The sequence below is a fragment of the Salvelinus namaycush genome, chromosome 16 (assembly GCF_016432855.1).
Source record: "Salvelinus namaycush isolate Seneca chromosome 16, SaNama_1.0, whole genome shotgun sequence".
Lineage (NCBI taxonomy): Eukaryota > Metazoa > Chordata > Actinopteri > Salmoniformes > Salmonidae > Salvelinus > Salvelinus namaycush.
Window position 1 is genome coordinate 15518507 of NC_052322.1, and position 16145 is coordinate 15534651.

Here is a 16145-nt window from a genome sequence, read left to right on the forward strand (position 1 = left end):
AATTAATACAACTGGCCTTCTTTAGACTATTTCAGTATCTGAAGCATCAGCATTTGTGGGTTCGATTACAGGCTCAAAATGGCCAGAAACAAAGATATTTTTTCTGAAACTCATCAGTCTATTCTTGTTCTGAGAAATAAAGGCTATTATGAGAGAAGTTGCCAAGAAACTGAAGATCTCGTACAACGCTGTGTACTACTCCCTTCACAGAACAGCGCAAACTGGCTCTAACCAGAATAGAAAGAGGAGTGGGAGGCCCCGGTGCACAACTGAGCAAGAGGACAAGTACATTAGAGTGTATAGTTTGAGAAGTCCTCAATTGGCAGCTTCATTAAATAGTAGCCGCAAAACACCAGTCTCAACGTCAACAGTGAAGAGGTGACTCCGGGATGCTGTCCTTCTAGACAAGAGTTACAAAGAAAAAGTCATATCTCAGACTGGCCAATAAAAATAAAAGATTAAGATGGGCAAAAGAACAGAGACACTGGACAGAGGAACTCTGATTAGAAGGCCAGCATCCCAGTCACCTCTTCACTGTTGACGTTGAGACTGATGTTATTTTAATGGACCAAAAATTAGCTTTTCTTTCAAATACAAGGACATTTCTAAGTTACCCCAAACTTTTGAACAGTGGTGCATATGTTTTATTTATCCTTTATTTTTAACCATAGAAGTCAAATTGAGACTGGCATTTCTTTTTAAGACCTGGGCTCAACTCATATAATAAGTTAACACGGTCTAGATGTTTTTATTTATTTCTGTTATTTTACCTATATTTTACAAAATGAGTCTCATTGAGATTAACAATCTCTTTCACAAGAGAGACCTAGCCAAAATAGCAGCACACAAAATTACAGACACATTTACATTTAGATGTGTGTTAGTGTTAAAGCCAGGTAAGCAGATCTCCCCATTAGCAGTGTGCGTGGATGGGGGTATTACACTCCAATCAAATCTCATTGTGCCAGGCATTATAGGATTAACCCCCCCCCCCCCCCCACACGCACACACACACACACACACACGCACGCACACACACACACACACACGCACACGCACACACACAGACTTTTCAAAAATGTTTTCCTTCCTTGTCAGGAAATTTGGGTGAATTGTTAGGACACTGGGGTCCTGATAAGGTAGAAAAACAAGTACACACATACACACACACACACACACACACACACACACACACACACACACACACACACACACACACACACACACACACACACACACACACACACACACACACACACACACACACACACACACACACACACACACACACTGGGTAAGTGGCTTAGCTTATGGCCCTACATCCCCACCAGCTACAGCCCCATAGCTTCCGTCCCTTACACACAAACTCCCACACACACTCGTGTAGGGCCGGGCAGGGCCTGGGTGAGCACTGTAGTGTGCTCCCAGTGAGAGGGGAGAGAGAGGCTGATTGGTCTACGGTCTCGTCACTGGGCCTGGTCACTGTCAGGGCTCAGCTATCCACAGTCAGGAGGATGTATGGAGAGAAGCATGGAACACTGCACGGTCACCTCACGACTCCAGGTACAGTCAGGAACACATGTAACAGACAAGTATTCTGTAGTTCTAAAACTGTTGTGCTATGACTGTAGTACTGTAGCACCATAACTTTCCGAATACAACCATTCAACAGATATTGACCATATGACCTGTTACACATACTTTTACATAGCTGATGGATACAGAGAGAGGAATTTCATCAGTGCGTATGGTAGATTAACTCCACCACACAACAAGCAACTTGGCTGTTTGTTTACGTTTCAAACCATGGGACTGTGTTCCAAGAGCAGTCGAAGTAAAGCTGTGGACGGATTGCTCGCAGAACGAAGATTCGTGTCGTTCGTTAGTTGAATTAACACATTCTGACTTGATCATTTTTGCTGTGTATGAAAATGGACACATTATTATAGGTCCGTAGTTATTGATGTGGTGACACCATATTGGTCATGTAAAAGGTAAAGTTATACAGTGTATTATTGTTGTTGTGTATCATTTTACCTTCTATGTTGAGATTATTCAAACAAAATTGGGAAAACTGCCGATTAATTCATTTGCTCTGAAAGTTGAACGTCACCCGCAAAGTTGTCTTCTTGGGCAACTATCACCTACAAAAATAATGGGATACTGCATCTTTTGTCCACAAGGTGGCACTGCAACGCAGTGATTCCCTTCTCTATTATACGGGTCAGTCTGTGACATCTACCTCATCATTAGGCCTACATTAGGCCTTCTCATCAATTACGCCTCCTCTTTCAACTCCCAATAGAGTTGAACTGTTCATCAAGCTCAGTCAGTAGAATATAGGTGAAAGGGTGATGAACTGTCATAATGGGGCCAATGAGTTTGTTTGAATGTTGAGTTTATGAAAGAGGCACCAATGTCAGTTGCTGTCTAGCTTCTGATGCTACTTAGGTATTTGTTCATTTTAAAACCATTCTTGTGAAGATGAAGGATAAGGTTGAAATCCTTCTCTTATAGTATCTTGTGTTTTCTTCCTGATCATGAGGTCAAATGACTATTGATTGGTTGATGACAGAAGAAAGAACCTATTACAGCAGACAGAGATAACCGGCCACGGCAGCCGTGTGCTGACAGATAGGATTGGGCTAGGAAGAGGCAAAATGAATTCTCAGCAAAACAGCGGTTAATGATTAAAGGGCTTTATCAAGACACTGTAATTGATTTACGTGGAGCATCGCGCTAAATGTTTATTGATGCAATTGTTTACTTATTTAGTGTACAGACATGGGGCTACTTGAGTTTTCCTCTCGCATGGTGGAAAAAACAACTAGGGGTGGATGTGTAAGAATATATTCCAATGGTAGTCTGTTTTAGTTTGGAAGGTTTTGCATGTAGACGGTATACATTTTATATGTAAAATCCTTGACTGTTGAAAGTTATCTACAAACAGAGTGAAGAAGTTTTCTAACTTCAACTGTTTTTAATGTTTTATTTTGTAGAGAATCTTGCTTTAACAAATGATTTATGATTACCTAGTGGAAGTCTAAACCTTACTTTTACAAGAATATGAGTCTCTTGTATTTTTTTTAGATTTCCAGTGACAAACAAATAGGATTTCTCTGTGGTAAATTGGAGTGTGGGACTGTGAGCAAGGAATAATCTTTCTCGATTTCTAGCTAATTTTAAGCTCTATTTGCAAATGTGTTTATTGCCCAATAACATTGGGGTTATGGGGGCTGAGCAAAATTAGATCCTAGTAGTTTATCATTACCCTAAGAACAAACAGCCATGGGTCAGGACTATGATAACTTTTCAGTTGATTCAGAGAACTATTTGAACAATCTCAGTTCTTTTTCATATGAAGATGCATGCATTTTCACATTTTCTTGCTGTAAATCCCACAAGGAGACTTTGAGTACTTCCAAGTTTGTGGATTTGATGAGAGTAATTGAAAGGTCAATCATGTGGATAGCACAAGGCCTACATAGCATTATTTTCATTTTGGTTTCCTCCTCTGTACTTGAATCAATGATAAAGCTCTGGACCAAATTATACACGTTCAAATCTCTGAAGTTGACTATTGGTGCCACAATCATAACTCTCTGTGGTTCTCTGCTCCAACCTGAGGTGGCAGACTAAAAGCTGTCTAAAAAATAAAGGCACATTGAAAAGAGTAACATGTTCCTACTGTGTAGGCCTCTGGGAGTCTACTACCACTGCAAGTTTTAGCTTCAATGTTGTTCCAGACATTTGCACAAAATAGTTTTGAGTCAAAACAATGTGTTTCACCTCAGCTTATCTGGAAAAATTAACTTTTTCTTTTCTGATGTACGTTTTAACAAGCAAGACACAAGAGGTATAAATCTTGGTCAGTGCTAGCTAAAACAGAGGGGAGGACAATCAAGTCAAGTCACTTGTAAACATAACATTTCAATTGTATCATCAACACTAAAGCAACCACTAAAACACTAAATATAAGAATCATTTCAACCAATGTCAACACGAAGACAGGCAGTCAACAATTTTCCAACAGTACAGACACAGTGATAATCCCACTGGTCAGCCGAAGGGGCTTGTAGTTGCACAAGATGTGTGATTTGCAGATAGTTATCATCTGTTGACAAGGTCTTCGCCTGCCATGACACTACTACTACTCACATGGTATCTCCTACATCTAACACACAGACAGACAGAGCAGCGCAGGCTCAACACTGGCCTAAAATATGCTGCAACGAGCACATTGCCTCCTTGTTCTCGCTTCCACTCTTCTTATCAATATCTACAGCACTGTATCGTACACACATCAAAAACACTTACATTTTCCCTGCGCTGAAGCTCTCCTAAAAAGAATATGTTCTCATATATAGTATATTCCAAATATCATTGACTCTTGGTTTCCCCCCAGCTGTTACCTCCAGTTATTAGTTTTTATCCTCCCTAGCTCTTTCCATTGGGATCGGACGTGTGGAGTGAATAAGAGTCATTCAGTGGAAGGTACAAATAGGCAGTGGTTAACAAATGGAGTTTGGTCAGTGGTCGGACTATTCAGATTCCTATTCAGAAGACAGACAGGACTTTGTTCACAACTGGAGTTTGAAGTTAGTTTCAAAGGGGAGAAACACACTAGTGTTACATCAGGTCTCATCAGCATTCAGTCCTTTGACTTTTAGCCTCGGGCTGTTTGGGTGACTGATTATAAGACTGACAGGACAGGACTTCCATACACACGTCATACACAGATGAACATGGCTACTTCATATGTGTGTGACGAGGACTGCCTGTGTCAAAAGGGAGCGTGTGGGAACACGTAACATCATGTTAACCCTTCATAAAAATAAAAAAATGTAATAACCTTGTTGAAAAACAAATGTCTGTGTATTTCACAGAAATAAACGATTTGTCTGGAAGAAATTTCACTTTGAGCGTTTATATGGACTGCATGTTACTGCTAAAGATCTAGTCTTCTGACTGTTGTGTTAGGGTCTGTGCCCGGTGCAGGTTAAAACAGGTTAAAGTGAACTAGTTAAATCAGCAGGCTTCTCTGATTACTCTGTGATAAGATACTCAGGAGGCTACTTTGGCTGCTCTATGATAACCCCCTGCTCTGCCCATCCCATCGTTGCCGTTTCTGTGCCGTGGGAATGTACGACATACAGGTTAACAGGAACTAATGTTAAACATACGACCTCATATAATAGCACTCTCCATATTTGAAAAAGCATGACAGATCATATAGTTACTAAGATGACAAATGACCATTGACGATTATATTTAGCATACTATGACATGGAATCGAGTTAGCAGCATGTAAATGACATGGAAGTCATGCAAATAATCAATATTATCCAGAACTCCCACATTTAGTTAAAAATCTCCCATTTGCACAACATGAGATAAATGATCATTAGTAAAATACTGAAAGTTACTAAAACGTAGGCAAGGTATGTCAGTTTAAGGTGAGGATCCAAAAAGTAGCTATCAGTATCTTTCTATACCTGAACAGTCTGTCACTGCCTGAGTGTGAATAAGAAAACCTTAACCTTGCAGATTACACTTTATAGCAGTATATGACTGTTCTTGGACGAGTTCACAGAAAATGAAGATGGGAGCTTGCGATAATAAAGACGTTTAATGGCTAAGGAGATAAGATTTCTTCTAAGTGACTCATTCCCCTCATTCCGTCACACAGATTTCCCTCTCGCTACCTTCTGGTTCTTCACGATCATTACCGCCGTGGTGATTGAGCAAATATGGCCACTTGAGGGGCGTTCCTACAGTGTTTTGTATGTGGCCCAAACCCTATTCCCTTGTGCACTACTTTTGACGAGAGCACTATGGGCCCTGGCCAAGAGTACTGCACTGTATAGGGAATAGAGTGCTGTTTGGAACTCAACCGAAGTGCTTCATGATCATTACTGCCATGGTGCTCAAGCAAACATGAACAAATATGGGCACTTGAGGGGTGTTCCACTAGAGTCTGTGTCTACCAAAGATGTGGAGAAGTAATCAATTGTAATGACCTCTGTTCAGACTTACTTGTATGATATACACCTAGAAGCTCTGGCGAGGCCCTAGATTAGTCGCATGTTCTATTTGAACACCTCGTGTCATCCGTTGATAAAACAATTTGTGGCAAGCTACACATCTTCCTATCTCAAGCTCAAAGAAGTGTGAAGATTCTTCAGTGACATTTTCTTTGTGATTCTAAATCGGTGTTCATCCATTTGACTGGTTGTAGTGGACAATCAAATTCTAACATTTTCACTTGATCTTCTCTACACTCTCAGGCGGATCACTGTGACTTTATCCCAATAATGGAACCACAGGAATGTTTTGATTCGGAAGAAGATTTTATTTGCTGAATCCTATATATGCTCTGGGTGGGTAGTTATCAACTCCACCAGCCTGCGTTTTACTGCTCTGAGGTCTCGGTGAACCCAAGATCATTGACCTATCGCTTTGTACTGGCACCTTCCTTCAAATACAAGACTGCTGTTTACCATGTCATATTTACTTACACAGTGGGGCCAGCATATTTGCGTATTCTGCAACATTTATTCTTTCTAAAATCAGTTGCTTTATATAAGTGTTGCGCGTTCTGTTCTCACATTCTTGTTAAGCCACTTTAATTTGGTAAATCCTGCTGAAAGCTTTCTAATACGATGCCTGCTTTCCCCAAAATGAACTCGTTAGGGCTTGAGACTCGTATCCCAATCCCAATGTGGTCCTAAAAACATAGGCTCCTGCCAAATCAAATCAAATTTTATTGGTCGCATACACATGTTTAGCAGATGTTATTGCGGGTGTAGCGAAATGCTTGTGTTCCAAGCTCCAACAGTGCAGTAATATCTAACAATACACAACAATACACACAACTCTAAAAAGTAAAATAATGGAATTAAGAAATATAGAAATATTAGGAGTCCGGAGTGTAATATTCACGTATTCTTCAGGTATACTATATATTCTATCCACATACTGTCCATAATTTCTATACAACCCATCACACACATATAGTGCATTCAGAAAGTATTCAGACCCTTTGACTTTTTCCACATTTTGTTATGCTACAGCCTTATTAAAAAATGTTTTAAATACATTTTTTTCCTTATCAATCTACACACAATACCCCATAATGACAAAGCAAAAACAGGTTTTAGAAATGTTTGCAAATGTATTACAAATAAAAACAGAAATACCTTATTTACGTACAGTACCAGTCAAAAGTTTGGACACACTTATTCATTCAAGGGGTTTTTCTTTACTTTTACTATTTCCTACATTGTAGAATAATAGTGAAGACATCAAAACTATGAAATAACACATATGGAATCATGTAGTAACCAAAAAAGTGTTTGTCACGATCGTCATAATAACTGGACCAAAGCGCAGCGTGATCTGGGTTCCACATCTTTATTTACTATGTGAAACTCAAAGCAAAACAAAACAATAAATGAACAAACGAAACGTGAAGAAAATGCAGTGCTCACAGACACTACACAAAAACAAGATCCCACAAAGCACAAAGGGGAAATGGCTGCCTAAATATGATCCCCAATCAGAGACAACGATAAACAGCTGCCTCTGATTGGGAACCATACCAGGCCAACATAGAAATATAATTACCTAGATGACCCACCCTAGTCACACCCCGACCTAACCAACATATAGAATAAACAGCTCTCTATGGTCAGGGCGTGACAGTGTTAAACAAATCAAAATATATTTAAAATTTGAGATTCTTCAAAGTAGCCACTCTTTGCCATGATGACAGCTTTGCACACTCTTGGCATTCTCTCAACCAGCTTCATGAGGTAGTCACCTGGAATGATCAAGAAGGAGAGTGATGGATTGCGGCATCAGATGACCTGGCCTCCACAATCACCCGACCTCTACCCAATTAAGATGGTTTGGGATGAGTTGGACCGCAGAAAGAAGGAAAATCAGCCAATAAGTGCTCAGCATGTGTGGGAACTGCTTCAAGACTGTTGGAAAAGCATTCCAGGTGAAGCTGGTTGAGAGAATGGCAAGTGTGTGCAAAGCTGTCATCAAGGCAAAGGGTGGCTACTTTGAAGAATCTCAAATATCAAATATATTTTGATTTGTTTAACACTTTTTTGGTAACTACATGATTCTATATGTGTTATTTCATAGTTTTGATGTCTTCACTATTATTTTACAATGTAGAAAATAGTAAAAATAAAGAAAAACAATTGAATGAGTAGGTGTGTCCAAACTTTTGACTGGTACTGTGAGTATTCAGACCCATTGCTATGAGCCTCGAAATTGAGCTCAGGTGCATCCTGTTTCCATTGATCATTCTTGAGATGTTTCCACAACTTGATTGGAGTCCACCTGTGGTAAATTCAATTGATTGGACATGATTTGGAAAGGCACACACCTGTCCATATACGTTCTCACAGTTGACAGTGCATGTCAGAGCAAAAAGCAAGCCATGAGGTCGAAGAATTTGTCCGTAGAGCTCCGAGACAGGATTGTGTCGAGGCACAGATCTGGGGAAAGTTACATGGAAGAAGTTTGGAACCACCAAGACTCTTCCTAGAGCTGGCCGCCCTGCCAAACTCAGCAATCGGGGGAGAAGGGCCTAGGTCAGGGAGGTGATCAGGAACCCATGGTCACTCTGACAGAGCTCCAGAGCTCCCCTGTGGGGATGGGAGAACCTTCCAGAAGGACAACCATCTCTGCAGCACTTCACAAATCAGGCCTTTATGGTAGAGTGGTCAGACCAAAGCCACTCCTCAGTAAATGCACATGACAGCCCGCTTGGAGTTTGCCAAGAGGCACCTAAAGGACTCTCAGACCATGAGAAAAAAGATTCTCTGGTCTGACTGAACTCTCTGGCCTGAATGCCAAGTGTCACGTCTGGAGGAAACCTGGCACCATCCCTACGGTGAAGCATGTTGGTGGCAGTATCATGCTGTGGGGATGTTTTTCAGCGGCAGGGACTGGGAGACTAGTCAGGATCGAGGGAAAGATGAATGGAGCAAAGTACAGAGAGATCCTTGATGAAAACCTGCTCCAGAGCGCTCAGGACCTCAGACTGGGGTGACAATTCACTTTCCAACAGGACAACGACCCTAAGCACACAGCCAAGACAACGCAGGAGTGGCTTCGGTACAAGTCTCTGAATGTCCTTGAGTGGTCCAGCTAGAGGCCAAGGACCAGCTAGATGCCAGAGTTGAACCCGATCGAACATCTCTGGAGAGACCTGAAAATAGCTGTGCTGCAACGCTCCCAATCAAACCTGACAGAGCTTGATAGGATCTGCAGAGAATAATGGGAGAAACTGCCCAAATACAGGTGTGCCAAGCTTGTAGCGTCATACCCAAGATGACTCGAGGCTGTAATCGCTGCCAAAAGTGCTTCAACAATGTACTGAGTAACGGGTCTGAATACTTATGTAAATGTGTTATTTCAGTTTTATATTTAGAATACATTTTACATTTTTTATAAAAACCTGTTTTTGCTTTTTCATTATGGGGTATTGTGTGTAGATTGTTGAGGGGGAAAAAATTATTTAATCCATTTCAGAATTAGGCTGTAACATAACAAAATGTGGAAAAAGTCAAGGGGTATGAATACTTTCCGAATGCACTGTATATATATATGTGTGTGTGTGTGTGCGTGCGTGCGTGCGTGCGTGCGTGTGATGGGATGGGATGTGTAGACATTATGGACAGTATGTGGATAGAATATGTAGTATATCTGAAGAATACGTGGATAGAATAATATATGTACAGCAATAGTTGAATAGGATGGCCTTGACTAGAATACAGTATATACACATGAAATGGGTACAACAGTATGTAAACATTATTAAAGTGACCAGTGTTCTATTATTAAAGTGACCAGAGTTCCAAGTCTATGTACATAGGCAGCAGCCTCTAAGGTGCAGGGTTGAGTAACCGGGTGGTAGCCGGCTAGTGACTGTGACTGAAGTTCAGGGCAGGGTACTGGGCGAATGCCGGATAGTGGTGACAAACCAATGACATTAGTGACCAAACAGCGCTCTAAAAAGCTTTACATTTGACTAAGGAGCAATTGCTTTGAACAAAAAAGTTTCTGAAGAGTTGGGTCACACTACTTTGTTATGTGCGTACAGAATTTTGTGAAACAATTAACTCTTTTACATAAAGGCAACCATTTTTTCCCCCAGCAATAATTATTTATCTGGTTTAATATGCAATAATTAACTGAGATTTACCAGAGACATTTTACATGTGGATGTACAGTGGCAGTCAAAAGTTTGGACACACCAACTCATTCAAGGGGTTTTCTTTATTTTTTACTATTTTCTACATTGTAGAAGAAAAAAAAAGTGTTAAACAAATCAAAATATATTTGAGATTTGAGATTCTTCAAATAGCCACCCTTTGCCTTGATGACAGCTTTGCACACTCTTGCCATTCTCTCAACCAGTTTCATGAGGCAGTCACCTGGAATGCATTTCAATTAACAGGTGTGATTTTTAAAAGTTAATTTGTGGAATTTCTTTCCATCTTAATGCGTTTCAGCCAATCAGTTGTGTTTTGACAAGGTAGGGGTGGTATACAGAAGATTTTGAATGTTTCTTCAAGTGCAGTTATAAAAACCATCAAGTGCTATGATGAAACTGGCATTCATGAGGAACGACACAGGAAAGGAAAAATCAGAGTACCTCTGCTGCAGAGGATATGTTCATTAGAGTTACCAGCCTCAGAAATTGCAGCCCAAATAAATGCTTCACAGAGTTCAAGTAACAGACACATCTCAACATCAACTGTTCAGAGGACACTGCATGAATCAGGCCTTCATGGTGCAAAGAAACTACTACTAAAGGACACCAATAATAAGAAGAGACTTGCTTGGGCCAAGAAACACGAGCAATGAACATTAGACCGGTGGACATCTGTCCTTTGGTCTGATGAGTCCAAATTTTAGATTTTTGGTTCCAACCGCCTTGTCTTTGTGAGACGCAGAGTAGGTGAACGGATGATCTCTGCATGTGTGGTTCCCACCGTGAAGCATGGAGGAGGTGTGATGGTGTTGGGGTGCTTTGCTGGTGACACTGTTGGTGATTTATTTAGAATTCAAGGCACACTTAACCAGCATGGCTACCACAGCATTTTGCAGTGATATGCCATCCCATCTGGTTTGCGCTTAGTGGGAATATCATTTGTTTTTCAACAGGACAATGACCCAACACACCCAACACTCCAAGCTGTGTAAGGGCTATTTGACCAAGAAGGAGAGTGATGGAGTGCTGCATCAGATGACCTGGCCTCCACAATCCACTGACCTCTACCCAATTGAGATGGTTTGGGATGAGTTGGACCGCAGAGTGAAGGAAAAGCAGACAACAAGTACTCAGCATATATGGGAACTGCTTCAAGACTGTTGGAAACGTATTCCAGGTGAAGCTGGTTGAGAGCGTTGGTTGAGAGCGTTGATGAAGGCGTTGGCTAAGAGTGCCTTGGCCTACAAGTTGAGCTTCCAATTCTTTGGTCAAAGACATTTAGTTATTTTATGGTTTTAAAATGGCAGGAAACAACAAGAGGTGATTTCAAGCAAGTAAAGCACAATGATTTGGCTGAGATTCAACATTCATTTTATGTCTCTCATGATATAATTGTTGATCCATTACTGACAGCAAGGTGGAAAGAGAAAGAGGGAAAGAGAGAGAGAGAGAGAGAGAGAGAGCGAGAGAGAGAGAGATGTGGAAAAGAGTGAGAGATCCGAGTTATGTTTGAGAGAAAAACAACCATGATTCTCCAATAGAGAAGGAGTCTAGTTAAACATCAACCAGACTTCCACCCCACCCCTCCTGGGAGCCTGGGAGGAAGCTCCTCCTGTCAGTCTGACCCAGGCTTCTCATGGCCTCGTCCTCCAGAGCTCTGGAGGAGAGACTGTCCCCATCGCATAGGGGTATCTCTTTTTACTTTTAGGAGGAGGAGCCTGGCCAAATATGGGGGGGGGGGGTGAGAAGGGAAGGCACTTAGCTTCATGGACAAGTCTTTTTGATCAACTGTCAGGTAGCTGAGAGGGAATTTATTTGTCCAAAGCACTGGTAGACATGGACATGGCAGACTATAGTGACGCCCTGGACCCAGCCTACACCACATTGGAATTTGAAAACATGCAAGTGCTCTCCATGGGCACAGGTGAGTCAGAGTCATACGTTGCCTGGTTGAACTTTGAGACTTTTGGCTACTAAAGTTTTAGTTGATGTCATCAAAAGTAGCTGTCATTTGTCCAATCTTGTATTGGATGCAAAAGGATGAGAATGTGCTTTTCTGATAATATGATCACCTTTTGTTGCAATAGTAAAACATTCAGGGGTTTTGCACAATACACACAATGCATCTGGATGATTTGGTGGTGAAACAACTGTTTGGTAGAGAATGACCTTATCCTGTTGTAACTTGTAGACTGTATATTTGACCTAAGATAGAGTTACAACAAATAGATATTCACTATATGATTTAAGTGACATGGACATCACTCTCTTGTTACATGCATCTATGTTCCCACGCATTTCGAGGTCCATACAATGAGAAAAGCATTTCTCAGAGTTCTTTGACAGCATGATAGTTTTTTTGAAAGTGAAACATTGGCCTTTCTAGTCTCCCATGACATTCAGCTGTGAACTTGATTCTGAAATTAAACAATTTCCTCTGAGGAAGAAAAGGCAATGACCCTTGAAAGACAATCGAATTGCATGGCCAATATCATCTGTGTTATTCCTTACTCATTGTACAGGCTTATACACATACATATTCAGATTGTTTATGATACGTAAACAGCATACAGTACATTGTATATGTGTAGTTTATTTCAACAATAAATGTTTTTACCAGTATAATTACAGCTTTACTACACAGGTATAACTGTGAGTAACTCAATGTAAAGTGTTGGCAGAAACCTTCCATACTGTATGATTGATTGAACCAGTCATCTCATTGATGACTTTGAGGGAGGGTGAGACTGCCTGTCTCCAGTGATTGCGTTTTCAGAGGTAATCAAATCCTGGATCAGTTACTGTTTACCTTGACTGGGATTTCAGCTACTACTCAGATAGACAGATAGACAGTAAATACTACTGTAATAGACCATAGCCTGATCATAGCCGTATTAGCCCATTTGATCAATCAGCAATGACACTGACCGACTTTAATGTAATCACTTGATGCCGGTTGTTCTCAACTTTTAAACTAAACTAATCAAAGTGTCTGTTTGCTTCGAAAATATGTTAAGTTAATGACTGAATATAATATTCAGTCATTATATTGACCAATTAGTCAATAAATATGAGGACTGAGAGAGCTACGAGTCGAAACATGACTTTTTCACGTTTTATAGCAAACATTCTGCTAAAAGTAACAAATATTTCAGCATCACATAACATTTCCTCCAGCTCAAGCCTTTCTAACTCTTTTCAACTAGTCACTCCACACCATCCATCCCTATACTCACAGGCTAACTTCCAAAAAGTTCCAAGCTGTGAATTATTTCATTGTCATCAAAAATGTCTAGTAACTACTTATCCCACTGCACACATACACATCCTCTTCCCTAAGTCAAACATTGATGACCCAAAGACCTCCTGACCTGAAGAGGAAGACTGGATTGATATAGCATTTTTCCACAGCTCAAAATGCTTTACATAGTGTAGCACCCACAATATCTCTCTGTCTGTTGTTTCAGACTCCTCACCGGCTGAGAGTGCCAACATGAACACAGCCAACCACCTCGGGGCGGTCGCCCTGTGTGCCATCTGTGGGGACAGGGCCACGGGCAAGCACTACGGCGCCTCTAGCTGTGACGGCTGCAAAGGCTTTTTCCGCCGGAGTGTTCGCAAAAACCACATGTACTCATGCAGGTGCGTATATACAGTACATTATACGCAAGGGCAAACAACAGAACCACCATATTCCGGTCCATTTGACAAGAATAATGACAGTGAAGTTGCAATTGCTGATTTATGCCTCTAGAGCCAGAGATAACAATGAAAGAATGACTTATACAGACAGTTGTAATAATGACACTGGCATATTCAACAACAGTTTTCTCTCTACTGCAACACAATTCATCTAAAGCATTCTTTCTAACTTCCTTCTCCAGGTTCAACAGACAGTGCATTGTGGACAAAGACAAAAGGAATCAATGCAGATACTGTCGATTGAAGAAATGCTTTCGAGCTGGCATGAAAAAAGAAGGTATACAATTCATTCAACTTCATTCAAATGGTAATTTACAAGAGTGAAAGAGTGAAAAAATGATTGAGATGATTGAGGCCTATGTGGTCATATTGTGGTAGTACGTATTATGCTCAGTCTCTACTTTTTGTACAAGAACGTGATGACACTAGCAGTTATTTCATAATCTCTGGTAAAGGATATCCTAGAACTAGAACGTCCCATTTTTATCAGCCAGTCCCTATCGTAGCATTGTAGAGCCGAGCAGAGCCATTGGGACTGCTCATGAGGTATGTTGCAAGAGCCAGGAGGCCAGCACTTTGTTAATGTTGACTCCATGATGCACTAAAGTCTATGACCAGCTTATGCTGAGCAAACAGTACTGTGGGGGAATTGTGGGGGAATTATAGCCACACATACTGATAAACACATCAACCTTGGGAGACTTTTGTCTCCCTCGAAGTCAATGCTAATATGAGTCAATGATAATATCCCCATAATAATTGTTAATGAGTGTCAGATAATATTGTATGCACCGTTTATTATGAAAAGAATGGCATATTTGAGTTGTATGACTTTGTAGGTTTGTCAAGTTGAGTCAGAATGGCAGTATGGGGAGTGCTTTGACTGAACAGTTTCTGGTGAACAATAGATAATAAAGGATCTATTCTATTCCGATAGCTACGGTTTATTTGTTTCTCAGCTGTACAGAACGAAAGAGACAGAATCAGCACCAGAAGATCTAGCTATGAAGACAGCAGTTTACCATCTATCAATGCACTCATCCAGGCAGATGTGCTCTCAAGACAGGTAAGGCCCATGGATATGGCTATTTCGATCGAAATCATTGTAAGTCATTTTAAAGTCATTTTAAATTGCCCCAGAATGGGTAAAAAGTTGTATTGAAATTGAATTTATTTTGGTTAAATAAGTGGTGTTGATAATTTGTCTATGAATAGAACACACATCTATTTATTATTGTGTGTGTGTGTGTGTGTGTGTGTGTGTGTGTGTGTGTGTGTGTGTGTGTGTGTGTGTGTGTGTGTGTGTGTGTGTGTGTGTGTGTGTGTGTGTGTGTGTGTGTGTGTGTGTGTGTGTGTGTGTAGATATCCTCACCTGGGCCCATACTGAATGGTGACATCAGGACGAAAAAGATAGCGACCGTCACAGATGTGTGTGAATCAATGAAACAGCAGCTGCTGGTGCTGGTAGAATGGGCCAAGTACATCCCTGCCTTCTGTGATCTGCCTCTGGATGACCAGGTAAGACATTGCACTAGACTTTACAGTGATAGACTTGGACTGGACTGGACTAAACTAGGTTGGACTAAACCATACTACTCTTATTCTGGGGTATTGCACTTTATGGGCCATTTTGTCTTGGACTAAAAAGCCTGCAATATAGGGCAGAAACCAGTCTGATAGATAATTCAAGTATTTTATTAAACCTATATTTAACCAGGCAAGTCAATTAAGCACAACAGTTATATTTACAATGGAGGCTTAGCAAGAAGCAAAAGGCCTCCTGTGGGGTCGGGGGCTGGGATTTAAAAAAAGAATGTTGGAGTAAAGTATTATTGTCATTCCTAAAAAGAACAACTTAAAGCTATGTGTCCATGGAATAGACATCTCTCCAATCAGCATTTTGAGTAGGGAGTGCTGCTGCTGTAAAGACCTCCGAATCCAAAGAAGGGGTTAATGTATTTGAATCACCAGTTACAATATGATGAGCTGGTTTGAAAGTTCTATCTGTGCTCAGAACCATTCCAGAATCATTAACACTGTGATGACCAGGGCTTGGTAACTGATTTGCTGAAATTGAATTAGTGAGGGATCCAACAGGTGTATCTTCACACACTTACTTGACTCTGGTCAGCTCTTCAGTGACCTAAAAGGTGGTGGGAAAGCTTCCTTGTTTAATGGTTAGGTATAAGTGGCATAAGAGGTATAA

General features: G+C 40.8%; 1 protein-coding gene across 3 annotated transcripts in view; it reads left to right on the forward strand.

Moving 5' to 3' along the window:
* LOC120061071 (hepatocyte nuclear factor 4-alpha-like) overlaps nt 1–16145 on the forward strand; it is a 30137-nt gene that overhangs the window by 10268 nt on the left and 3724 nt on the right. The window contains exons 1-5 of one of the 3 annotated variants that reach the window (XM_039010584.1): nt 11890–12161; nt 13705–13879; nt 14122–14246; nt 14899–15005; nt 15302–15457. In XM_039010584.1, coding sequence (XP_038866512.1) covers nt 12074–12161; nt 13705–13879; nt 14122–14246; nt 14899–15005; nt 15302–15457 — 651 coding nt within the window. In that variant the 5' untranslated portion in view covers nt 11890–12073. Of the gene's footprint in view, nt 1–11889; nt 12162–13704; nt 13880–14121; nt 14247–14898; nt 15006–15301; nt 15458–16145 lie in introns of those variants that run through there. The other 2 variants (XM_039010585.1, XM_039010586.1) reach the window with 2 other exon arrangements.